This window comes from Ailuropoda melanoleuca, chromosome X, assembly GCF_002007445.2.
Source record: "Ailuropoda melanoleuca isolate Jingjing chromosome X, ASM200744v2, whole genome shotgun sequence".
Taxonomy (NCBI): Eukaryota; Metazoa; Chordata; class Mammalia; order Carnivora; family Ursidae; genus Ailuropoda; species Ailuropoda melanoleuca.
In genome coordinates, this window is record NC_048238.1 from 63,241,497 (window position 1) to 63,262,658 (window position 21,162).

Here is a 21,162-nt window from a genome sequence, read left to right on the forward strand (position 1 = left end):
AAACAAGAGGTGTGTTGGAGGATATAGAGAAAGGGAAACCCTCCTGCACTGTTGGTGGGAATGCAAACTGGTGCAGCCACTCTAAAACAGTACCTAGGTTCCTCAAAAAGTTAAAAATACAACTACCCTATGATCCAGCAATTGTTCTACTGGGTTATTTAACAAAAAACACAAAAACACCAATTCAAAGGGTTACATGCATCTTTATGTTTACTGCAGCATTATTTACAAGAGCCAAGATATGAAAGCAGCCAAGTGTCCCCCAACTGATGAATGGATAAACATATATATACACACATATATATGTATAAGTATATATAAATGTATACACACACACAATGAAATATTACTCAGCCATAAATAAGAATGAAATAGTGCCACATGCAAAGACATGGATGAGGCAAGAGAGTATAATGCAAGGTAAAAAAGTCAGAGAAAGAGAAATACCATATGATTTCACTCATTTGTGGAATTTAAGAAACAAAACATATGAGCAAAGAGAAAATAAAAGAGAGAGACAAACCAAGAGACAGACTCTTAACTATAGAGAACAAAGGGACGGTTTACCAGAGGAGAGCTCATGCTCTCTCTCTCTCCCTCTCTCTCCCCCTTACTTTCCAGTCTTTGTTCACATGTATTCATAAGGCAGAAACTGAAACACAGAAGGGTTAAGTAATTTGTCCAAAGTCATGTACCCAGTAAATGGCGAGTTAATATTGGAACCTAGCCACTTTGGCTCAAGTCTGTGCTCTTAAGTATAATACACTTTCATGACATCTAAATCTCCTTGTCCATCCCCACCAAACAACCTTACAATTAATTCCATTTTCTGAATTACTTGATTCTCAGAAATGAGTACTTTAATTGGTAGACACCAATAATGCTAGAAAGGTATGCTCCCTTTTGTGAATTAATAAATTGGCATTCAGTCGCAGCTACTATGTGTAGGAAGAATCAAAGAACTAAGAATCAAAGAAAAAACATCATTTTTGCCAAGTCCTAATGAGAGTACTTATTTCTACAAGAACTACCTACTGATGTTAAAACGATTATGTGAATAGTTGGTATCAAATTGACTATTTGTACAGTGCCTAATTAGCAGTACACAAGTTATGTTCAATACACAGGGGAAATATATCCATACAACGGAAGCATCAGATTATCATCATTCTAATCCAGGGTTAATCTTAGAAACACTCATGGTGGATCAACCAGATATGATGTGTGTTCTGGCATAATCCAACATGGCATCCAATCACTAAAGATAAATTCTAGCCAAAAATATTAACCTTGAATCCATCAAGCCTTTAGATATAACTCTCAGTTTACAGGAAACACATAGGCTAGAGTAATAAAGTTAACTGATACCACAATGAAGAAAGCAGCCAAATCTAAAAGGCAGAACATTCTGTATGATCACTGGCCGAGTCACATTTCAGTCATCATTAAAAAAAAAAAAAAAAAAAAAGAACTATGCGAGGATAAAACAGACTTACAGGACATTAACAACCAGCAGCACATAATACTGAACTGGACCCAAATTTGTAAGTATCAGCTATAAAGAGTATTTTGGGGTGGGTGTTTGTAGGAAGTTAAATATGGTCTGTGCACTGGAGATAAAAATGAACTGGAATGGATAGAAAGGTGAGTATTATTGACTGAAAAAGTTGCAGAATGGTATGTACAGATGACCTTATTTTGTCATGAATATATTTATGACATTACAAATTTCCTGGGGCGGGGGGGAGGCTTGAAAAGCTGTAAACCGAAGGGCAAATAAATACAACTACCTTGGTAAATAGGCATAACCTACTGAAGCTGAAAATTTGCAAACCTAGTATATAATACAATAGCAGTGTGTGTGTACATGGGAGTGTGCGGGGAAGGGGCATTACATCTGTACGCGTCTGTACAGATGAATCTCAGAAGCATTAACACTGGTCAAGTCACAAAAAGAATACATACAATAGAATTCCAAAAGTTAGACAACGGTCAAAAGCAGGTAAAACAATATATTTTTTAGAAATGCATACACACGTAACAAAGACACTTTTAAAAATATAAGGGAACAATACAATTTATCATAATTGTTACATCTATCGGAAAGGAAGGGAAGACAGATGATAGGGGTGCACAAGGAGCTTCTAAAGTTCTGGTAATGCTCTTTTTCTTTAACTGGGTCATACATACACACCATTCATTTTATTATTGTTCACTGAAATAAATATACACACACATACACACATATTTCATTTGTACGTATGTTATTTTATAATATACATGAAAGCTGTGGACCAGATCCCAGGCCACATTGTAAGACTGCCTACTCCACCAGTTAACTGGCCTCCTGTGAGCTTTCAGAGCACTTTTAATATATATTTATATTTTCAAATTTCACTATGAAAAGCAGCTTTAAAATAGATGTCACTCTTGTAGCTTTTAACTCTACTGAATGATTTTCTCAAAATAAATTCTCAGATCTGGAGTTACTGAGTGTAAGAGAATAAACATATTTACAATTACTATACACTGTCAAATTACTTTGCTCAAGTGTTATCTCAATTTATATCATCATATTAATTGAATACAACTTCATCAACAAATTAGTTATTACTCTTTCAATGTTTTTAATTAGGTTATTTTGGGGGCGCCTGGGTGGCACAGCGGTTAAGCCTCTGCCTTCGGCTCAGGGCGTGATCCCGGCATTATGGGATCGAGCCCCACGTCAGGCTCCTCCGCTATGAGCCTGCTTCTTCCTCTCCCACTCCCCCTGCTTGTGTTCCCTCTCTCACTGGCTGTCTCTATCTCTGTCAAATAAATAAATCTTTAAAAAAATAAAAAATAAAAAAATAATTAGGTTATTTTGCATTCAACTTGCATTCAATTTATTAAGAAAAAATATTTTCCCAGCAGTTTATTGACTATTTCTCTTCTCTTTATTATTCACTGCCCATTTGTCTAAAGAGATTTGGTGTTTTTCACATGAATTTGGAAGTACTCATTTTCTGTAATTAGTCCTGTTATGAGTTGCAAATACTCTCATTGTTTTTTTTTCTTTTGGTTTTCTATTTTTCAGAGTAGATGCTATAATTTTTTATATACTCAAATAGTACCTTTTGTTTTTTGAAATTTCAAAGAAATCATTTCTCTATATAGCAGATGACCCAGTCTATTCCTAATTTATCGTTCCCACTTTGAAAGAGACTACACTGAAAGAGACACTCAGATTACTGTCAGAAAGTCCAAAAATTGATCCTATAGTAAAAAAAAAAAAATTTCAACTCAGTGAAGGCTAGATTATCAGATCAATGGTGTTAGAAAAACTGGCTGGTGATTTACATGGGGGAAAAAAACCCTCATACATTACAACAAAGTTAATTTCAAGTGAATTAAAATTTAAATGTAAAAAATAAAATATTAAAAAATAAACTAAGAGTTAATATTTACTTAATCTTGGAAGTAAAAGCTATCTATGCATATCTCCAAAGGCAGTTAACAAAAGTAACACAAGTATATGTAAAACTGGTGAAATCTGAATAAAGTCATTGTGTAAGGTCAATTTCCTGGTTATGCTAGAGTTATCTAAGATGTTACTTGCCACTGGGGAAACTGGGTGAAGTGTATACAGGACCGTCCCATATTATTTCTTACAACTGCAGGTGAGTCTACAATTATCTCCAATAAAACCTTTTTAAGAAGGGCACTGGAAAGAATATTTGGTTGACATGGAATGATGTTCATGACATACTGTGAGGTGAAAAATAGCAGGTTTCAAAACAGCATCTATGATACACTTTTATAAACACAGAAAAGTAGACATATATCTATACACACATAGTGAGAAAACATCTGGAAGTACATACATAAAAGTGCTACTATGTTAATAACACAACCCTTGGAGGAAAAAGGTATTACCATATTCATTCTGTCTATTAAGATGCATCCATTTTAAGTGCTGACAAATACTGAAAATTGTAAGAACCAAAAGAACAGCCAACCAAAAAAACACAAGTTTCATAAACAGGACAATAAGTCCAATACTTGATCTTGAAAATTTAATTTGCAAGTGAAGAAAACAAAAACCCCTAAAATGGCAAACTCCAGCACATGCACAAGCAGCCTATAAGTTATTTTTAATAATAATTTTATTACAGTGGGAAACTATGTATCTTGAAGTATCTTGAAATCAATGAATAATTAATTCCTGGGGAAAACAGATTATCGCCTGAAATATGACTATATTCTCTGACCCCATTTTCTACCATTACTTGAGTGGCTGTGACTTTTATTTTCAGTTTTAAGGGATAAACACAAGGAGGTCATGCAGTTCACCTTCAACAGAAAGTTTGCAAGCTAACACAGATGCCATTATGTTGTAAACGATGAGTTAACACTACAAGACTCTGTTGGCATCTGGATTTTAATGTAAACAATGGTGACTCCCAAAAATGAAGCGATTGCCAACCACAAAGCCAGGGCACATTAATACAATATTGATAGTATAAGGCATTTTTTCACTTGGAAGAATCCCACAAGCTCATTCTAATAACTCAGTTTTAGCTAAGACAAGTCTAGTCTTAATAGTCTGACCTAGGTCAAACTTAACTAAGCCTTATAGGTCATATATTTGTAAAATGGAGATAACTAATTCTACCACAGACAGGGTTATTTTGAGAATCAGATGAAATAATGCATTTTAAGAGCTTAGAATAGTACTCAGGTGTAGTAAGTATTTCTCATATATATTTTTTTAATAGTGTGTTGTAGGTACTAAAACTAATTCTCTGTCATCTATCTGACTTAGCTAGTTCATGCCAAAGTAACACAGTTCATAGAAAAATAAGGATTAGAACTCACAACTCAGTCAGGGGAATGAAAGATACAGTCAATGATATTGTAACAGCAATGTAATGGGACAGATGGTAGCTACACTTGTGGTGAATATAATGTATAAACTTGTCAAATCAGGAAGCTGTGCATCTGAAACTAATGTAACTGGGTCAGCTACACTCAAGTAAAATTTATCTGAAAAAGAACTCACAACTCAGCATCTTCCTAATACATGCCTTTTATCTGTATGTAAAACCTATTCCTCTATACTTTAGCTTGTGTAAATTTTTCCATAATAATTATCTTAAACTCATATATAGAAAAGTCATTTAACAAATGTGCAAATTTGGATCACAGACATATGATCCAAACATTTCAAAGCAATATAAAATGATTAAAACTCCATTAATTAATAGCCATTGTAACTCAATGTGAACACTAGGCTGGACAAAAAAGATGTTAGAATACTACTCAGGGGAAAAAAAAGACCCAAAAAACATAGATGTTGGTACTATTCTAAATGTGATATAAACCAAACCAGTCAAGTAGTATGACTTAGACTCTTGGTAAAATCCCATTATGAAATGAAATACTTACACTAAGCACCACACTGGCCAAGCTGCCCCCGGTCTGTCTGTCTTTCTGTCTCTCTCTCTTTTTTGCCCCTGGTCTCTTATTTGCAAACTATTTTTTTAAACAGCCTCAATACGATAACACGATGGCTCTCATAACCATGCTTTGGAAAATCACTATCTGTGATAAATAATCATCTCTTTTTACACTGCCCTTTAATAAGATTATTAGAAAAGCAAAACGACAATAAATCAATCTTTCAAAGTATCCCTGTTTGGTTGGCTACAACTAAATATCCTCAAAATGTTTCCAATCTCCCTAACATTTGAGATATATATATATATATATATGTAGTTTTTAGTATATATGTTAATACAAACTGATGGGGACTTTAGTCTATTTTACTTTTAAAACCATACCAGGCACAACCTGAAATGGAATAGCAGGTGATTTAGCATGAGTAACAGGTCAATTATATGGAATTATAATTATTTCTGTGTACTGGGATTTTATGTTAAACATGAGAATGTGATGGTGAGCAGCCGTTATTTGATTTTAATTGCTGCAGCTTGAGTTATCCAAAACATCATGAGAACACTAGAGAAAATGAGAAAATGACATGAGGCATAGGAGATGAAAATGATGCTGCAGAGGGAACTCTGGTAACAGATGGAGCTCTGAGGAATTGGCTCAAACTTATGATTTACAGGGAAGGGTAAGCCTCTCCCAACAAGTCGTCTTCGGAGTTAGATAACTCCCTTTATTTTCCTAGGTCCTGAGAGCAGAAAAGACATACTTTCCCATCAGTAAATGCTTTAAGAATTGCAAAGCATTTTTTGGAACAGGAAAATCTGTGGGCTTTCTTTAGCTCCTTCAGCATTCTTACACTGACAAAGAAGAGTTTCACACTATGCCCCAAATAAGATAAACCTCTTCAAAACCTTTAGACAAAACAAAATGACAAATAATTCAAGCTGATGAACGAAAGAGAAAAAAAGTAGAAAACCTCTAAACTTATAAGAAATCCGTTAGAAATAGTGGTAATAGACACACAAAGGTTTTTCCGACCAACCAGCCAATGGGAAGAGGAGGAAGAGGACTCAGACACCTGAATCTATTATTTTTCATGGAAAGCCCTTCCGGGGAAGCATTCAAGTAGCAACAGTGATGATAAAAGCACCTGGGAATGGCATTATGGGGCATAAAAATCAACTACATTTTCTGAGCACTTACTAAGCATTTTACAGGAATTATTTCATTGAATTCTCAACACAGCTCTGTGAGGTTTATTCTTATGTAGAGACGAGAAAATTGAAATTTAGACGTTAAGGGACATGTGTAAGGTGGCAAAAGAGACACAGCTGATTCAAACCAAATCTGTCTTATTTCAGAACCACACTGTCACTGTCAATCACTACATTATCACTACACTGCTCAAATGAGATACATACATGTCAAAGTAAATAAAATATATGGATGGTATAGCATCTGTAAACTAAAGGACTTTTGAAATACCATTTTCATTACTATTCATTGTTATTCAGTTTATATTCTCTAGACTTTAAGACTTTTCGCTCTGGACAACCCCCCAAAAATACGTATATGTATATAGATGTATGTATTTTACACAGTGATCTATTATACACACATGAAATATTTGTTTCATAAAACTACTTTCATCCTTAGTACATGTAATATATTCTGATACATTCTTCTCTACCTCTTTTTTTAATGCTGGAATTGATTTCATGACCCACAAATAGGTGGCATCTTGCAATTACCACACAAAAAAATCACAGCTCTGGACGATAAGTGTATGTATGTTTGGAAATACAGACAGAGGAAGTATGGGCATCCTGTCATGTCAGAAACATATACAGGCATCCTGGGAGAAGAGTAAGTAAGATATATATGTGGGAAATCACATATGGGGTACTTCGTAAATATGTTTTCACAAAACCTCCAGCAGCACTACTACTCCCCAACGTTTAGAGAAGTGAAGTTATACCACCACCATCATAAGCATTATAGACCATGAGCTGCCAGCCAAAGCTGACATTAAGATTCTCAACCAACATCAAAGAATGGAAGCATGCTACCTACATACTGCCCTGATAAAAGCAGCTTACTGTGCTGGGGTTAATGTAGAGCATGAAATCCCCCATAATACCTGGCTTGCTAAAATGTAACATAGAGGCTGCTGGGGGCGATGGAAGGTTTCGGAATTCAAAGAAGGCTTCGAATGCGACGGCCTGCGTGACCACTCTGCCCTTGGTTGCCTTCCCGGACGCTCCCCCCACCCCCCCAAACTTTCTTAGCCCAAACAGCCGCCTGTGATCTAAGAGATGTATGCATTGTCCCTTAGGCTATGTTTAGCTAGAACTCCTAGAACACACAGATTAACATACTGTATCTTTCCTGTAAACAGATCCTCCTAGTTCCAGCAAGATCCCTTGTCACATATCACCCGCTCAGAGAAACTGTGATAAGGATTTGTGATTATCCTGAAGGACCAATAAAAGTGGGAGCAAAGAAGAGCAGAGTCTTCGTCTCTGAGCATTGACCCCCTTGCCGTCTCCTCTCTTTCACAGCAAAGTTTGGAGTAATCTTTCATCCATCGGTATGGGGATAGCTGGCCATTCCCGGCATTACTGTTTGCAAGAAGACTTTTTATGAGCCATTCTGATACCCAAATTTCTAAAGTATATTAAACACTGACCTGGCTCCTTAAAAGGACTATACAGAATTTAGCCTTTTCAAGGACCAAGGGTCATACTTACACACCCACATAGTAAACTTAAGAACTGGTAGATAGGTCACCTAATTCAAATCTCCCACTTCACAGATAAACAAACTGGCATCCCAAGAGGTGATGCAATCTGCCCAAAGTCACCCAGTAGAAAGGTCAAGTGAGCCCCATTACACCATGCTGCCACAGTTATTATCGTACTATGTCGAACACTATCTAGGAAAGTAGTCACAATTTAGAAGCAATACTCTTTGTAATTTCTCCCATGTTTGTAATTTTGGTGATCTCATTTCTTTCCCCATAATCTTTAGCAGTAAAACTCTTAAATCAAAAAGGATCTATGTGTTTACCCTCTGCAGGAAAATTTCAAGCTATCCCACTCCATAGCCCATTTTAGGGAAGGAACTCCCAAAATATAATTGTGTGGTGTACTTCAGAAAGGAAAGGGTTACAGACTTAATCCCTATGTGGTCTTCAGAAAGCAAAAGGGATACAATGGAAAGCCCACATTTAAGAACTATCAGGACTATCAGGACATTTAAGAGTATCAGGAACCCCAGTCTCTGAAAACAGGCAATACAGTAAGCTTCACAAAGACAGCGACTAGGTTCTCAGTAAATGTGGGTTGAATACTCTGAAAAAATGAGTGTTTGTCACTATACAAACTGGTCCCAGGCCATTTTACTGTTTGACGTAGGCTTGCACTTTAGGTGTTTGTCTCTTCCCTTTCCCATCAGGATATGAACATCACTTACATCTAATGACATCCTCCAAACACAGCTTTTGCAGAAGTTGAGGATGTTTCTAATATGCTCTGAGCATATTATTTCTAAAATAAGAATATGGAATTATTTCTAAAATAAGAATATGCTCTGAGGGCCTGAAGGATTCCACTATGTAAGGAGCATGCCAGTATTATCACATCTCTCCTAACTTCCATCTTGCCTGCTCTTCTGTTGAACTGTTGGCTCTGATGCAGATTGCAGATTACACAGATGCCACCTCCAGCGAGGTGTTATGTTACTGGGACTATTTTTAACCTGAAACCAATGATAATTCTCTACAACCCACAAAATTATTATTCCAATGTATTTTTAAATGGCAAAATGTCTTGAAAATGAAAACTGTGTACCCAAACTGAAAGCCACTTTCTGGAACATCACTTACATCCAGTTTTGTCCTCTCCAGATGGCCCCCCTTCCTCATTCCATTTTCTTCTATATTTTTCACAGCTCAAATACTTTATTTTATTCCTCTGCCTTTGGGTATTTGACAGATACTTCCTGTATTTTGTCATCAGAAAGAAATGGATGTAACTAAGAAAATACATAGAAAACTTTATCTTCCCACAATCCCTTCAAAACATGACCTTAAGGAAAATCTTGTGATATGAAAGGTAATATGTGTGTGTGTGTGTATATATATATATATATATATACACACACACACACAAACACACTAATTAATCAAGGACAAAGGGATTTAAATATTATCTACAGACATTTTTACTTGAAGTAATTGTCTCTTGACAAAGAGCTAAATCTACTAAAAGAAAAATTACATTTCATAGCCTATTTCTTCATGTCTGTGATATATACATGATTAATTCTGCTTTTGTCAGTAAAACTGAATCTAAGAAATGCTGCTTTTCCTAAGATTTACTCAGGCTAGTATTTAGTAATGCAAATATATATATATTAATTTTAAGTAGGCTCCGTGCCCAATGTGGATCCCAGCGTGGGGTTTGAACTCAACGACCCTGAGATCAAGACCACAGCTGAGATCAAGAGTTAGATACTTAACCAACTGAGCCACACAGGTGCCCCTAATGCAAACATTTTTAAGGCTACTTTCAGCAAACTATTTCAGAAGAAAAATATTCCAAACACATTAACAGTAATTCCAATTAAGTAATGATTGGAATTATTAGAATCATTTGGGAAATGACTTTTATTCAATTTTTCCATTTCAACATACCTAAGAACAAAGTTTCATAGCATAAATTTACACAACGTGCTTGATAACTCAGAGTATGTTCACCATTAAGAGAAATGAAAAATGTAACTTACAACTAACTTCAAATAAGTTCTTCCCATACTTTGAGAAACACTATCACCCTCACCGGAGTAAGTCTAAAATGAATCTTTTCCTAAATACACCAGATGCCACCTAATGCAATTTTCTGTATCACTCACAGTATCTTCCTATCTCTACCAGAACACATTCTAACAAGATGAATATAGTCCGTATTATGAACTGAACCAGAAAGCAACTATTTAAGAATTCATGGCATTTAATAATAGGAATTAACACTCTTATCAATTAAAATTTGAATCCAGATAAGAAAAATCTTATAATGATTCAAAAAATTTAAAAACACTCCAAGTTCCTAGGTAACAAAAAAGAAAGACAATAATATAGAATCCAAGCATGGTATAACTATTCAAAAATGGATGTTGTTCTCAGTTTTAGGAGAAACTGGAGAGAACAAATGAATAGTCAGTCTACTGACTCCTTCCAGCGCTCATCCAGTATCTGCTTACAGCAGCTACAGCCAAGTTATCTGCAGCCATGCAATTTTCAGAATGGGAATAAACATGTCTTTGCTGTCCTAAGACCAATTACCCAGGAGCAACTAGAATAAGAGAATTTTTGGTTAGACAATACCTGAAAGATTATCCAGTACCCTCTCTGTATTTAAAAACAAAAAGACTAGGGCTCAGAGAGATTAAGTGCCCTAGCAATTCAAACAGCTATTTAAAGGCCAAACAAGGTCTAGAAACAACTGTTCTCAATTATTTCTATTAATACGGGTTAATTCTGAAGGTCTGAAGCCCTGATTCCCCTTCTGAGATGAAAAGGGCCTTTGGAAATGTACCAGCTGCGTCATCTTGAGCACACAGCAACCTTTCTAAGCCCCCTTTCCCTCTTTTATAAAGTGTAGAGAACACCTACTCTAAGGACGATGTTGTGAGGATTACAAACAGCTTCTAAGTGCTTAGCACATCAATTAGCAAATAATAAGCATTCAAAACCAGGTAGCTATTATTTTTACTCCCGCCCTGCGAACATGGCTGCCCCTACTGTTTGAGAAGACAACGAACTCTATTAAACACAATGGACAGGTTCTCATCCACCAGAGCTTCTTTGACCTACCACATTCTGCAAACAGGAGAAAACCCCACTCAACAACCTACTTCACGCCATCTAAAATCCGCCCTTTATCTATTAAGAAAAACAGAATACCAACTGCTGCCTATGTCTTCTGCCACGTGTTGTACTTGAATTTGTCAACTAGAAATTGCAGGGGATTTTTCTGGCTCCACCCAAAACATGGAGAATGAATGATGGGTAAACGAGAGTAAGATAAGGTCACACACCTGAGATGTAATTCACAGAAGCTTCTTCCCAGCTCATTTAGTTGTGAGTAGATAGGTGGATAAAGGAAAGCAAAACGCTATCTTTCAGCATCATAAAGCAGAAATGGCTACCTCAACAAAATAGAACTCCCTAGGCTTGTCAACACAATAGAAAAGAATCCGTGTCCTTGTCCCAGTAAATTAATACGGACACGGGAAACAACTGAGCATCTTTCTCGAAAACCTAAGGACTAAGCCGTTTCCGAGCTGCACTACACCCTTAGGACTACATAAATATATGAAAAATTTCTAAGAAAGGGCGAGACAAAATGATGGGGAATATCACCTTGAAATCAACGAGGGAATCATGTCGTGCCAAAGGCGTCCCCTTGGATAAAATCTCGAACCTCCGTTCTCATGACACTACACACCCACCTCCCTCTAAGGAAATTACAGAATCACCCGCAGCAACCAACCTCAGCAATCGGCATCGACCAGATCGACCCCTACTCAAATGGCGCTAAGTACCGTGGGTCCAAGCCCCTCCCTGGAGCTGCCAAGTCCCGCGCTGACTCCACACTACCTCACTTCCTTCCCGCCCTCCCTCCCATCCTCAACCCCCGGCATTTCTCTCCAACCCTCACCACTGACAGAGAAGGTAGGAACGAGACAGATTTTCTACACTTTGTTCGGGGAGTACCAGAGCCACACATACCCGTCCCTATTACGATCACATCAAACTCCGAAGGGAGATTATCCGCCATCTTGAAAGGAAAAGTGTCATGTGACTATTGCTTGTGGAAATGAGATCTAGTCAGGCATTGCCCTGGTAGAAGGCGGAAGGAAAAACAGTGCATTCTGGATATTGTAGTTGTTGGGTGGTCGGTCCAGGTAGGCGGCTACAGCATTTTATTTGAAATGTTTACGCGAATGTTAAAAGCTCAGTTTATTTTCCAGGCTTATTGCAGTAGCGCATTTAGCCTGGAGGTTTGGGGTAGTAATGAGATGGAGATTTTTGCTCTGCTAGCTAGGATGAGTGGGAAAACCTGGGTTCCCCTTGACAGTGATGAAGCAAGAATTGCTGGGATAGATGAAGGGCGGACTGAAATTGAAAGGGGATTGGTCTGTGAACAAAGGAAATTTTCATTCCAGCCTGGAAACTTGTTTTCCCCAGTGTACTTTCGTTTTGGCCCCCCGAAGCATAATTTTTCGCACCAGTTCTTTCAAACAATCCCGTATCTTTTTCGTCTCCATGTCTCCCCAGTGAAAACCCATGAAAAACCTCTCGCCTTAGTTTCGTCGCAATGAAACCTAAATTGCGTCTGTATTTGTTCTAGTTAGTCCAAGCAGCCACCCGGCAGTATATTTTTACAACATTAGCTTTGCTTTACAGGAGGGAAAAAAAGATATGAGAGCATAGTGGTTGCTTGATAAGCGTTTATTGGTTCTGAATCTGGTTTTTTATACGTATACAAGTTTCCTCTGGTAAACTGCTGCAGAAATGATCAAGGTAAAATGGCCTTTATATTAAAGTGATTGATTTGATGAGGGGCTTTAGGGTTCACTGTAGTTATTTTATTTTACAAGAGTTTCAAAATAATTCAAGAGAGAAATAATTTCAAAAGAGAAAGTGCCAGTAATGGACGGTCCCTTAAAACACCTGTCCTCTGAACTGTTTGTGGTTTCCCAGTCACAGTTTTCCTTCAGCATGGAATGATATTCCCATTCTCCAGCTAACATATCCTTAATATTCAGCTCAGGTTCTACCACCTCCTCCTTTTATCTCCACCCTATATTGGGTTAAATTTTCCTATGTAGTGCTAACACCCTGTCATAGCCTCCCATACTGCACTGAAATTATTTGCATTTATGTTGGTTCCTATACAGTACACACATCCCCACACATACAAAAAAATACACCCAGATACATAACGTCCTAAATTATAAGTCCCTCTATGACAGGGACTGGGCCTTACTTGTCTTTTTACCCCCCTGCATCTAATATGAGCCTGTTGCTTAGTAGGATTGCCAATAAGTGCTGAACTGAGCTTAGTTCTGACTTCCCTAATAGATGGTAAGTACAATGAATACAGGGACTAAATCTTCATCTTTATATCTGCCCACAACTATCATGTGTCTTATACATTGAAGAAACTCAATACATGTTTGTTATTTTGCTAAGGTTCCATGAAAATTCTTTAAAATTGTATTTTACTCGGATTGGGTTTTGTTTTGCTGCATTTTGCCATAATCTTTAGCAATATTTTACATGTTTCATTAATTTCTTTTATGGACTCTCTGGATTTGTTGAACAATTCTCTTGTGATATGGTCCTCTGATGAATATTTTGTATAAGGTATTCTTCTGGGAAGTGTAATGTATTGTTCAGTAAATCACTCTGCCATTTGCCTTCACATGAAAAGTTTTGAGTACTATCAGAAGTGAAATAGATCTTATCTATGAGACTCTTAATACCACCAGTGGAAATGAAATTTAATAGATATCCCAGAGTAAGCACAGGAAACTTCAAAATCTCCTCTAACAGTGAGAAGCTATGGATGGGTGGTTAAAAACATGATAAATTAAGGTAGCTCTATCTTACTTTGGCGATATGTATATATGTGTGCATATATATATATCTTTTTCAATATGAGTATATCTAACTTTCTATGGACTTAGAAATTTTCTAACAAATAGACACAATGTGAGGACACAACTTATTTCATTCAATTTTCCTTAAATATTTATTGAATACCTACTATGTGCAAAGCACTGATTTAGATGCTGGAATTACAGCAATGAGTAAAACATACAAAAATCCCTGACTTCATAAAGTTTACATCTACTGGGGTATAAAACAAAATAAACAAGTAATATTACTCTGTCATGCTAGTTTTCCAATATGTTTTGCCCCAAATAGGAAATCCCTTTTATTCTGAAGCTAGAAAGCAGGACCCTCGGAAAGATAAAATTGCCAGCCTGTATGTAACTGTCCTCTATCACACCCTCTCTGAGCATGAAAAATATGATTACATTAGAAAAAGTTAAAGCCTCTGCATGGAGAAAATGCTCAAAATACATTTTCCATCAAATGTATTTTTATAGATCTTCTGTAAAGTAAAGATGAATATAGGGGTTGATAATGTCAGTAAAGTAGCATGAAGCAAAGCAGCTTAATTGCTGTCTATTCTATTATTCTAAGGAGATCTATTTTTGAAAACTGAAATATTTTATTTGGATAAGTCAGAGTACAATGAGTTGAGGGATACAAATTGACTTACCCTGTTAAATCACTGTGATCCTAATTTTGTACTTAATGGTTTCCTGAGTTGAAAAACCATGATTCCCTGAACATTTACCTTGCATTCAGAAGCTTACTTAACTGTGGCATCTGATGTGTCACCTTTTTACAAACAAGTTGTTTAATGAGCTCTATCCCTGGGCTTTCCTTTGAGTTCCAGATCCATATATCCAAACCCTTACTCAACATCTCTTCTGAACATGTCCAATACCGAACTCCTGAACATTTCATCCCTACTCCCAAACCCCTTTATCCAGTGTTCCCCACCTTAGAAATGGTACCACTTTCTAATCAGTTGCTCAAGTCAAAAACCTTAAGAATCATCCTTGATACATCATTCTCTTTCACTCTTAAACCAATTTCATCAGCAACTCTTGCCAGCTCTATCTCAAAGTTATATTGGAAACATATCCACCTCACAATCTGGACCGCCTGCATAATCTCTTGCCTAGACTACTACAATAGGTCCCAGCTGCACCCCTCATTTATGCTTGGTTCTCTTCAGGCCACTGTCTACACTGCAGATAACCTTTTAAAAATTCAAATATAGGGGTGCCTGGCTGACTCAGTTGGTGGAGCATGTGACTCTTGGTCCTAGGGTTGTGAGTTCAAGCCCCACATTGGATGTAGAGATTACTTAAAAATAAAATATTTTTTAAAAATTTCAAATCTAATTATGTCCTCCCCTCACTAAAACTTGCATGATTTCCCATTGCTCTTAAAGTACACTCCAAAATTTTAAACGTGGTCTAAAAGTCCCTGCTGAACTCTATAGGCTCATCTCATACCTTTCACCCTTCTCTTTCTAAGCTCCAGCCATATCGTCTCTCCATTTTGTCTAATACCCCATGCTCCTCCCTGCTTCAGGGTCTTCATTCATGTTCTTCCACATGCATGAGGTGCACTTTTATCCTTCTCCCTTTCTTCTACTTCAATCCTACTCATTTTGCAGTTCATTCAAAACATTGCTTTCTCTGGCAAGTCTTCATCTAGTCCTCAATCTGCCTTAAGTCTCCCATCACCTTATACTCCTCCTTTGTTGAACTTTTTATGATTGGAAATATCAAATTACTTATGCAATTTCTTATTTCCTATCTGTTATCCTCCTAGGACATAAGTTACACAAAGGCAGGGACTGTTGCCTTTATATTATATTCCCAATATAATATTATATATTGTATTTCCAATACATTATTCAGTGCCTAGCACAAAATAGGCACTCAAAAATATCTGCTGAAATCCCACTTCTGGGTATATATCCAAAGCAAATAAAATCACTATCTCAAAGAGATATCTGCACTCCCATGTTCATTGCAACAGTATTCACAATAGCCAAAATATGGGAACAGCTTAAGTGTTCATCAACAGATGAATGGAGATTTTATATATATATATATATATATATATATATATATATACACATATGTATATATACATACATATATATACTTTCCAGCCCTTAAAAAGAAAGAAATTCTGCCACTTGTGATGATCAATGAATGGATGAATCTAGAGAACATTATGCTAAAGTGAAATAAGCCAGACACAGAAATACAAATATTGCATGATCTCATTTATATGTGGAATCTAAAAAATATGTATTTTTAAGTCAAATTCATAATAACAGAGTAGGACAGTGGTTACCAGAGAGAGGATGGGGGTAGAGGAAAGGGGAACATATTGATCAAAAGGTACAAAATTTCTGTTGTAATATGAATAAGTTCTGGAGACCTGATGTACAGCATAGTGATTATAGTCAAAAATGTATACTTGAAATTTACTAAGATTGTAGATCTCAAGTGTTCTTACCACAAAAAAAGGGTAACTATGGGAGGTGATGGATATGTTAATTAGTTTGATTGTGCGAATCATTTCACATCATATATATCAAAACATTACATTGTATACCTAAAATATACGCAATTTTTATTTGTCAAAAATAAATATTTTTTTAAATCTGTTGAATGAATGGGTAAATAATAAGGTACAGGAAGTCTTCAGGAAACAACACATGAGTACTACTAAGTGGGAATAAAATGAGTTGATTGCCCAGTAAACTTATTTGATCAGCTGGTTTTGTGTTTATAATTGAACAATACATATGTGGTTAATAAACAATCCAACTAGCACAAAAAGTCATGCAAAGACTCCATACCCTCCCAGCCCCACCCCCAGGTTGTCCCCCCCAGAGATAAGCGCTCTTATCCGTTTCTTGTGAATCTGACTGGAGATTGTGTATGCATATGCATGTGTGTGTGTGTATGTGTGTGTATGTAAGGGAAGCAGTAATCCCTTTATTTCTTTTTTTGACACAAAGATTTTATTTTTAAGTAATTTCTACACCCAACGGGGCTCAAATCACAACCCCCAAGATCAAGAGTCACATGCTCTACTGATTGAGCCAGCAAGGCGCCCCCTGATATAATTTCTTTGAATGGCAATTTGGCAGTATCTGTCAACATTTTAAATGCATATATTTGGTTATTTAGCATTTTCACATTTGAAATTTATCCTGCGGACTAGTGAATTTTTTATTCTTAGTTGAAATGATTGATACCATATTGATCATTTCAATATTTTTTCTAACTTTTGGGTTTTAAATTTATGTGACCAAAAAATAACTTTTCATGTTAATAGTTATTTTGTCATGCAGTACTATAGAATACATAATTTGTTCTTAAATAAAATATAAATTATCTCCCTCCATAATGGCTTAGGAATTGAACATACAAACATATTTAAGAATTGAACATACAAACGTATTTAAGAAAGGCTTCCCTAAATTCAAGGATGAGGGTAGGGGTCTTTGTTCACTGACTCCTAAGCATCTAGAAGAATGCCTGTAATTGAGTAAGAGCTTAATAAATATTTCTTGAATGCTAAAGGAGTGGAGATCTATAATAATCCCCTATGAAACCCTTTTCAGTGCCATGGTCAGCCTTTTTCCTAAAGTGTGTTCTGGGGAAAAGTAATTCTGTAGGATGTTAATAGGGGTTTCATGATCAAATACATTTAGAGAGCAATTAAAATCAAATGGTTTCTTTACTGGAAGACTCTTCAGATATTTTATAATAAATATGTGAACTATGAAGATTTCATAATAACCTTTCAAAAATTTTTTTACTTGAGTATAGTTGACACAATAACTTCTTTTAAGTGGCATATTTATTTATTTATCTGAAAGAGAGAGAGAGAGAGGACGCACATGAGCAGGGAGGGGCAGAGGGAGAAAGAATCTGAAGCAGACTCCTCACTGAGTGGGGAACCAGAGTGGGGCTCTCTCTCATGACCACAAGATCATGACCTGAGCTAAAATGAAGATTTGGACGCTTAACTGACTGAGCCACCCAGGTGCCCCAACACAATAACTTTTGAAGCGCAGAACATACTTTGGGAAACTCTAGCCTGGACCATTGGCCTGACTCAGAATGAAATTTCTTGTGTTTTCATAGATGATGTTTTTGCTCCATCACCATTATGACACAGCAAAAAATTTTCTAGTAGTAATGGGGCCAGATGGAGCAGAACTGTTACATACTCTTTCCAGCTGTCAGTGTTACTAATAGTTTATGATCCAGCAGCCACGTAATTTTATATACATATGCGTGTGGGCACACACACACACACACAAATTGAATTCACTACCATGGAATCTCATTCTTACCATATTGTAAACAGCCAAACTTACCAGACACTGATCTTCTAGTATAAACTAAAGTAAGAGTGCCAAATAAGCCATTGATACCCTGAGTTCTTTAAATTTAAAAAGAGCTTCTTAGAAAACATTATGTCTATAAGAATGTATATCTCTTAATGTTGTGAAAAACAAGCGATAACAGTTAAAAGTAGATTACTAACTCCTTAATACAAGTTCCAGACTTACAAAGGAAATTTTTTTAAATGCACAGCTAATGTTTGAGCTTACTTTGAGTTAAAATTTTTCTGTCTCTAAAGCTGTGGTGGTAGTGGTAATAAAAATTCATGAGCACAAGTATTCTGGACAGTAAAACATAGCTGGAAGTGGAGAAAATCCAGTCCACTGGAGAACAACCCGAAACTACCCAAAGTAGCACTTTTGTGAGCATGCATACTCTTTAAGGAGTTTTACGGTATACCCACTTGAAGTCAACTTGGACTTTTCCATTTCAACTATATACAGATATTATCCCATCATACCATTTTCTGTTGTATAAAGTTCAGGTTCTTTGAGTTCATGTTAATTTTTACCTTTAAAATGTAATCAATGTCATGACAACAATCATTTCCACTATATTAGAAATATGTTTTAAGTACTAGTTTTAGTAACAAAATGATGATTTGTACTAACTATTGTGTTTATCAAGTTAGTCAATACAGAAATATTCAGAATACATTTGTATTTTTTCATAGTCCTTACAAAACAAAACAAAAAAACTATGAATAATTTTGTGGGAATTTCATGAATGTTTATAGATAGTCTTGCTGTTCCTTTAGCTGTTTAATTGTAATGTCATAGTCATAGAAAGCAGCATACCGAATTTTGCATGGATGAATAAGCACATTCAATAAGGAAGATTAAACAAAGTAAATCAAATACTGGATTAAACATTTTCTGCATAACAGACCACAAAATGGGCTTTTATCTTACCAAATGGATCCGTGGCATTAGAAGCAAATAGAAATGCATACCAACATAATTTAACTGAATATTCAATGGCCTGATTACAAAATTTCCCTATATTTTATTATACTAACATCCAGTTAATTAGAATTGTCTAAACATATTCAAGCACACATATTGAAAAGATTAAGTATAAGCACTATTCATTTGCATTTCATCATCCAGTAAATTAATTTGTTTTATTATCCCCAAAGTTTGAGCATAGTAAATTTTCTGTGTGGTTGCACAAGTAAAAAATTCAGACAACCACATGGAAATCTACAATATGGGATGATTTTACATTTTAATTATGTTTGATTTTTCATTTTTGGTAAGAAAAAAATTCTTAATTTAAAAATATATTTAGGGGAACCTGGGTTGTTCAGTCAGTTAAGTGTCTGACTCTTGATCTCAGCTCAGGTCATGATCTCAGGGTCATGAGTTCAAGCCCCACAATGGGCTCCACACTGGGAATGGAACCTACTTAAAAAAATTAAATAATAAAATAAAATAAACATATATTTAATCTCAGAGGGTGCACTATTCCCCCCAAATTTGCTGACAAAACCGCACATCAAAAAATTTTTTTTGAATATTTTATTTATTTATTTAAGAGAGACAGAGAGAGAGAGAGGCAGAGGCAGAGGGAGAAGCAGGCTCCCCACAGAGCAGGGATCCTGATGCAGGACTCAATCCCAGGACCCTGGGATCATGACCTGAGCCAAAGGCAGACGCTTAACCCACTGAGCCACCCAAGTGCACTCACATCAAAATTTTTAACATAGCTATTGAGGGCACGTATTGCATGGTGCACTGGGTGTTATACGCAACTAATGAATCATCGAACTTTACATCAAAAACCAGGGATGTACTGTATGGTGACTAACATAATATAATAAAAAAATATTATTATAAAAAATCTTGAAAAAATACATAAAATAAAATAAAGCAAAATAAAAAAAATTTAACATAGCTATTCATAGTAAAATTTTCAAATAGTCTGTAATTTGTACTTATAGTCTCTCCTATTATTTGTATTTTATTAGTACGGTTCTTACTATAATGCATTTGTGTTGTATTTCAATCCAAAAGCATTTTCAATTAATTAGTCTTTATCAGGAAATGGTTGAATAACCTAAGGTTCAGAGCTTTTATTTATTCTGATCCTCAAGGATAATGTTTTATTAAGTCAATGTATGACTCAAAACATTAGGAATTGAAAGTCATTTCATGTTTCGACTAACTTTGTGGCAAGATTGAATATAATGACGTCATTTGAACTATATTTTATATTCTATAAAGGTACAGAATGGAAGTGTGGAGAGGAATGCCTACTAAAAACCAGGAATTGTCTCTGTATTTCTGTAGTACTAATGTCTACTACTGCCACTGTACGTTCTCAGGGATGCTCCCCCTCCTACACACCTGCCAAAAGGCACCATTCATGTTTTAAATGCTATATGACTTCAAGCCTCCAGCCATAGTTGATTGGAGGACAAAGAAAAAAGCTGACCCAAGAGAAACCATGGCTTGCAAATATTTATGCCTGAACCAGAGGCCTGTTTTAAAAAGGTAACCTGAGCCAATCAGATTCCCTTTTCAGGAAATTCTAAATAAATGACAGAGAAGAAGCAGTATAACAAAATCTGAAACAAAATACTGATTTGTCTTGATGTAAAGTGGGTTGAAGCGGCCATTATGTGAGATATCT

At 36.0% G+C, this 21,162-nt stretch overlaps 1 protein-coding gene across 3 annotated transcripts in view; it reads right to left on the minus strand.

The window, feature by feature from the left end:
* CHM (CHM Rab escort protein) overlaps positions 1 to 12,320 on the minus strand; it is a 191,574-nt gene extending 179,254 nt beyond the window's left edge. For 2 of the 3 annotated variants that reach the window (XM_034649138.1, XM_034649136.1), the window contains exon 1: positions 12,227 to 12,320. In XM_034649138.1, coding sequence (XP_034505029.1) covers positions 12,227 to 12,275 — 49 coding nt within the window. In that variant the 5' untranslated portion in view covers positions 12,276 to 12,320. Of the gene's footprint in view, positions 1 to 11,532; positions 11,585 to 12,226 lie in introns of those variants that run through there. The other variant, XM_034649137.1, reaches the window with a different exon arrangement.
* Between the last annotated feature and the right edge of the window lie 8,842 nt (positions 12,321 to 21,162).